At 51.8% G+C, this 6,000-nt stretch overlaps 1 protein-coding gene across 2 annotated transcripts in view; it reads right to left on the bottom strand.

Annotated features, from left to right (window-relative positions):
- Positions 1-1,557: 1,557 nt before the first annotated feature.
- Miga2 (mitoguardin 2) overlaps positions 1,558-6,000 on the bottom strand; it is a 29,637-nt gene continuing 25,194 nt past the window's right edge. For both annotated transcript variants that reach the window (XM_027423184.2, XM_027423186.2), the window contains exons 13-16: positions 5,719-5,853; positions 4,153-4,206; positions 3,415-3,531; positions 1,558-3,191 (exon numbers count right to left, since the gene is read on the bottom strand). In XM_027423184.2, coding sequence (XP_027278985.1) covers positions 2,985-3,191; positions 3,415-3,531; positions 4,153-4,206; positions 5,719-5,853 — 513 coding nt within the window. In that variant the 3' untranslated portion in view covers positions 1,558-2,984. The remainder of the gene's footprint in view (positions 3,192-3,414; positions 3,532-4,152; positions 4,207-5,718; positions 5,854-6,000) is intronic.

The following is a 6,000-nucleotide window of genomic DNA, read 5'->3' as shown; positions in this document are numbered from 1 at the left end:
GTGAATGTTGGCTAAGTGCTCTCCACATAGATGCACCTTCAGTCCTTGAGAAAAACCCTGTAAAGCTGAATGTAGTGGCACATGACTTTAGTCCCAGCACTCAGGACACAGAGCCAGGCAGATCTCTGTGGGTTCAAGACCAATCTGGTCTACATAGCAAGGACCAAAACATTCGGGGCTATATAGAGAGACCCTGTCTAAAGAAAAAAAGAAAAATTCTGTGTGTGTATATCCATGCACATGTTGTACAGATGTGTATATGAGACCAGAGGTCAGTAGTGCCCTCCATGATTGCTCTCCCTTGATGTTTTAAGGCAAGATCTCTCACTGACGCCAGATTTGTGATTTAGCTACATTGACTGGCCTTCGAGGCCCTAAAGACCCTCCTGTCTCTACTCCAGCTGGAACTATGCTGACACAGTGTTTGCCTTTTACCATCAAGCACTTCACCAATTCGAGCTGTCTACTCAATGCCCAGTCCCTAGGCCTTAAAAACTTGTTTTGAGACAGAGTCTCACTATGTAGCCCTTGATGGCCTGGAACTCACTCTGGCCTCAAACCCATAGAGATCCTCCTGGCTCTACCTGGGATTAAAGATGTGTGCCACCATCACCCAGCTATGTATTGGCTGTTTTTTTGTTTGTTTTATTGTCAACTTGACACAAGCTAGAGTCATCAGGGAGGGACCCTCAATTGAGAAAATGCCTCCATAAAATGGGGCTGCAGGTGAGCCTGTAGGACATTTTCTTAGTGATTGATGGGGAGGGCCCAGCCCATTGTGGGTGGAGCCGTCCCTGGGCTGGTGGCACTTGGTTCTATACAAAAGCAGGCTGAGAAAGCCATGAGCACCCTCCATGGCCTCTGCACCAGCTTCTGCCTCTAGGTTCCTGCCCTCACTGTGTTTTCTTTGTTTGTTTGTTTTTTGTTTTTTTTAAGATTTATTTATTTATGGTGTATACAGTGTTCTGTCTGCATGTATCCCTGCAGGCCAAAAGAGGGCATCAGATCTCATTACAGATGGTTGTGAGACATTGTGTGGTTGCTGGGAATTGAACTCAGGACTTCTGGAACAGCAGGCAGCACTCAACTCCTGAGCCATCTTTCTAGCCCGCCCTCACTGCTTTTAATGATGAACAGTCATAAGGGACTATGAGTGAAGTAATTAATCCCTCTCCTCCCCACGGTGCTTTTGGTCATGGTGTTTTATCACAGCAACAGAAGTCCTTAGACAGATTCCCATAAAGACACATGAAGACCTGATGGGCTGTGACCACCTGGCCCACCCTTCTCAAGCCCTGGCTGGGTGAAATGCCTACAATTTACAGATGGGGAAACTGAGGACCAGAGGGCTGGCCGCACACTTCACATCTGCATCTCGCTGTCCCAGGGACATACAGAACTTGTCATGCTGTCTGTCACGTGACACCAAGAGGGTTCACAGCTCCCATCAGGCCGCTCTTGACCTTGTTCCTCCTGGAACCTCTACCCATTGCACTGAAGGGCGGCGCTCCAGCCTCTGCTCCTGCTACAGCCCCTACACCCAGCAAGACACAGGAAGAGGCTGTTTCCATCTTTATCTGACTCACAGTCACTGCACACATTTTACATTGGGGCTTGGAAGCTGAGACAGATGAGTGCTCTAGGGCAATGCGTGGACACAAACAAGGACAAGATGAAAACGCTACTGCTGTGGGAATCAGGGCAAATCAGAGTGGGCCTTGGCCCGGGGTTACATTCACAGCTCAAGGTAAGTGCAAATGAATGGAATGTCAAGACTGAGCTCGGAGGGTTCCTCCCTTCTAAACACAGGCCTCAGAGAGGAGGATCTGGAGCCAGAGCCGTGACCACCCTCTCCTCACTGTATCCTCCTTGCCCCTTCCAGAGGGACTGGGTCCCAGGAGCCAGTGCTCAACTCCAGACCAGACCAGGAGTCTCACCTCCTGCAGGTCTTACAACCTGGAAGGGGCAGAACATCCAAATAAAGTGTTAAGGCAATAAATAAAAAAATTCCCAGCTCAGGCTGCCAGGACCCCTGCAGCTGCCATGACAAATGCTTACAGGACCCTGGGTGGCAGCAGCCTTGAGGTGGCTCTATGCTGCTATGCAGCCTCAAAGTGTGTGCATGGAGCTGAAGGCAAAGTGCCGAGTCCAGCTTCTTGTGTGGGGGTGGGGGCGGGGGCGGGGCACTGCTGTGCATCCTCTGCCCTCCCTGTCATGGTTCCTAGGCCCTCACTTCTAGAGCATCAGATAGCAACACAGGTGATAGGCCTCTGTGAGCTCTGCTTCGAGCCCTCAGCTGGAGCCCAGCACTGCGCAGGAAGTTCCAGGCTCACGGGGGAGTGAGAAGAGCCCAGTCCCACCGCCTCCATCTTTGGTGGTGGCAGAGGTGGGATGAAAAAACGGAGTCTTTGGCAGGGTGTGGGAATGTGGGGGACAGGGTCCTGGTCGGTGTCTGGGTTTCTGAAGGGCTAGTCCTTGCTCAAATGTGAGCACAGGTGGGGCGAGCTCACCTCTGGATGGCCCAGATAGGGCTTTCCATACCTGCCAAAAGCCTGGGTGCTGGCTCCTATTCCAGGACCCTGTGACTGTCACCACATGGCCCCGCATGCCCTGTCCCTCACCGATCACCTCCTTGCTGTCTGTCTGCAGCCCAGAGGAGACTGGGGCTCTATGGTCCATATCTCTACAACACCTTCCTCTCTCACCATCTTCCCTTTGTCACACCTTACTGTCCCTGGCCTGTCCCTGCTGCCAAGGCAACCCTGAGGGCATCTGGATAGGCTCCTAGTGATTCCTCTCCATGGAAATTTGTCCTCTGGGTGTTGGGATTTCCAGATGAGGAGGTGTATCAGGCTCAGGGACAATGGCCCTTGGCCACCTGGCCCTTGGACGCCAACCCGAAGGAAGGGAGGGGCAGCCTTCTCTCTCCTGTCACCCTTGTGAATGAGGCTCAAGCCGCCACCTCCCCTCCAGCCTGTGTCCCATTACTGCAGCTCTTCCAGGGGCCCATTCTCTCGAGGCAGTGGCCCATTTAGCCCAGTGCTACTAGCCACTGGTGCCCCAAGGTAGCCCAACAGGATCTCGCTGCGGCGCCGGGACAACTGTAGAATGTCATCTGCTAGGGCTGGTATTGATGTATAGCGCACGTTGTCCAGGTCGAACATGTCCCTCAGGTACTGCACAATCTGGTGCTAGGGGAGGAGACTGGTGTTGGGTCTGGGTCCTGTGATGTTTTCTACATCCTACAAAGCCCCTTTCTTAATGACTAAGCACAGCCCACTCTCCCATTCTCAGGCCCTGCCTTCCTGGTTCTCCTTCCATATCCTCATGGAGAGCAGCCCAAGCCCCCACCCCTCTTGCGGCACTGAGAGAGTGCCTGTATTAGGAGCAGGGAAGCAGGGGTTGTTCATCTACCTTGAAGAAAGCACAGACTTCCGCAAGCTGGGGCTTGGGTCCGAGGAAGCCAAAGGCCAGCACAGGACTGACATGCTCCGATACGGAGTAGAAATGGGAGATGAAGCCATCGGGCACCTATGGCATAAGCACCACGCCAGGATTGAAGATCTGGGTCATCTAAAGCCACTTACGTCATGGCTAGCTGACCCTGGGCAAGTGTTGGGCTTGTATAGCCCTGGTTTTTAGTTCTACAGAAAAAGCTAGCAGGTTGCTGAGAGCTGCCCCATGCAGCCACAGGGGCCAAAGCCTACCTAAAGCACTGGCCACAACAGCTGGTGCTGACTGGGCAGTAGAGCTCGGCAGGCACGGGGAGTAATCAGCTACACCATCCAGGGTGCAGATACCATTTGCCTACTGGGCAGGAGGAAGGCACCACCTGCTCTCTGACTTCTGTAACCACTAGTCACTCATGTGTACTCACCATCCCTCCCTCCCACCCTGTCTGTCTGTCCTTCTTCATTGCTGAGTCCTGGAATATGATGGCTGCTCCTGAAGGGGGAGACAAGGTGGAACTACATGCCCTCTGGGGCTCCTGGCCAAGTGGGGTACAGTGGCCAGATAGGTGGTCAGTGTAAGGGGGTGGGATGTTCTGCTGCACCCATCTCTTCCCTGATCAATCCAACTGGTCAGGGGAATTCTGACCACTTAGGACCCAGCATAGCCCCCCCCCCCCCAAGGGCTTCACCAATCACTTACCATTAGGAGCCTCCTCTTGGCTTTTAGGACAGACCAGCAAGCAGTGGCTAGGGCCTAAAACACAGATAAGACCCCAGCCTAGAGTTAGAACATTCTAACCCACACCCCAGTCCTGGCCCAGGAGGAATGCTTCCCACAACTCACCCAAACTCAACTTTGCCTGAGCTTTGCTTTATCTTTACCCTAAATCTGGCAACAGATGCCTAGATTTTTAGTCTCAGTCTCTCTCTCTCTCTCTCTCTCTCTCTCTCTCTCTCTCTCTCTCTCTGTGTGTGTGTGTGTATGTATGTATGTATGTATGTATGTGTGTGCACACATGCAAGTGCAAGCCTCTATGAGTTGGTGTATTGTGTATGTGAGGGAGCCTACAGAAGCCAGGACACTGGATCCCCAGAACTGGAGTTACCAGTGGTTGTGATACCATGTAAGCATTAGGAAACAACCCTGGTACCTTTCAAGAACAGTAAGCACTCTTACCCACAGAGTCATCATCTCTTTAGCTCCATACATACCTATGCTCTAACCCTTACTGATTCAGAACTCCAATCAGATGCTGAGGCTTCCCAAGCCTCGGTTTCCTCCTCTGTAAATGGCCATGACACAGCACCCTACCTCACCTGGCGGTTGTGGGGAGCCATGATGAGCATCTAAAAATGGCCTACTTGGAGATCAGCTATGGGCAGCGGCACCACAATGTTACTAGAGTATCACTGGTGACGTTGGGGTTTTTGTTTGTTTTGTTTTTTAAAGACTTATTTATTATGTTTGTATGTATGCCAGAAGAGGGCACCTGATCTCATTAGATAGTTGTGAGCCACCATGTGATAGCTGGGAATTAAACTCAGGACCTTTGGAAGAACAGCCAGTGCTCTTAACCACTGAGCCATATCTCCAGCCCCCCTGATTTTGGTTTTTCAAGCCAGGGTCTCACCATGTAGCCCTGGCTGTCCTGGCACTCACTCTGTAGATCAGGCTGGCATGAACTCACAAAGATCCCGCCTGCCTCTGCCTCCCTAGTGCTGGGATTAAAGGTGAGTGCCACCATTGCCTGACTTGTTTTTTTGTTTTGTTTTGTTTGAGATAGGGTTTCTCTGTATTGTTTTGGAGCCTGTTCTGGAACTCACTCTGTAGACCAGGCTGGTCTCGAACTCACAGAGATCCTCCTGCCTCTACCCTCCGAGTGCTGGAATTAAAGACATGCACCACTAATGCCTGGCGACTTGTTTGTTTTTGTTTGTTTGTTTTGGGGGTAGTAATGTTAGGTGGGAAGTTTTCCTCTATTTTAAACTAATGTGATGCATTAAAACAAACTTAATTAGTGTCAGCCCAGAGTGAGGGTTCTGCACCATGTGAGTTACAATACAAGGACAATATGCACTCTGCCGGAACCAGGGCATCAGGGAACTCTGGAATGCCTGGAGAGAACCCTAGATCTGTCACCCCAGATCTCTGTGAGCAGGGACTGGCTAGGGAGTCGAAGGATTGACAAATGAACTCCAGGGACAAGAAGACTACTGCCCAAGTAATGTGACATGATGTATGGGAGAGAGACAGACGGTGACACACCGTTTCCTTGAAGCTGTCAGACAGCCAGCGGTTCCGCAGGACAGCAAGCACCGAAGACGGAGGGTTCTCCAAGTCCTCGAAGGCATCCATGAGGATGAAGTCCAGCACGATGTCAAAGAAGCTCATGCACGCCACCTGGAAGAGGGGCTGCTGAATCTAGAGTGGCTATGCAGACAGCTGAGGCCAGAGGGGGCCCGTGCATGACACGTAAGGAAATGACTGGACCCAGGCTCTGTGCAGTGAGAGCCTTCTCAGCTGCTTAGCATCAGTGCAGAGCTTGCA

Source organism: Cricetulus griseus, chromosome 6 (assembly GCF_003668045.3).
Source record: "Cricetulus griseus strain 17A/GY chromosome 6, alternate assembly CriGri-PICRH-1.0, whole genome shotgun sequence".
NCBI classification, from domain to species: Eukaryota; Metazoa; Chordata; class Mammalia; order Rodentia; family Cricetidae; genus Cricetulus; species Cricetulus griseus.
The sequence above is the reverse complement of the archived record's forward strand: the minus strand, read 5'-3'. Positions and strand labels throughout refer to the sequence as shown.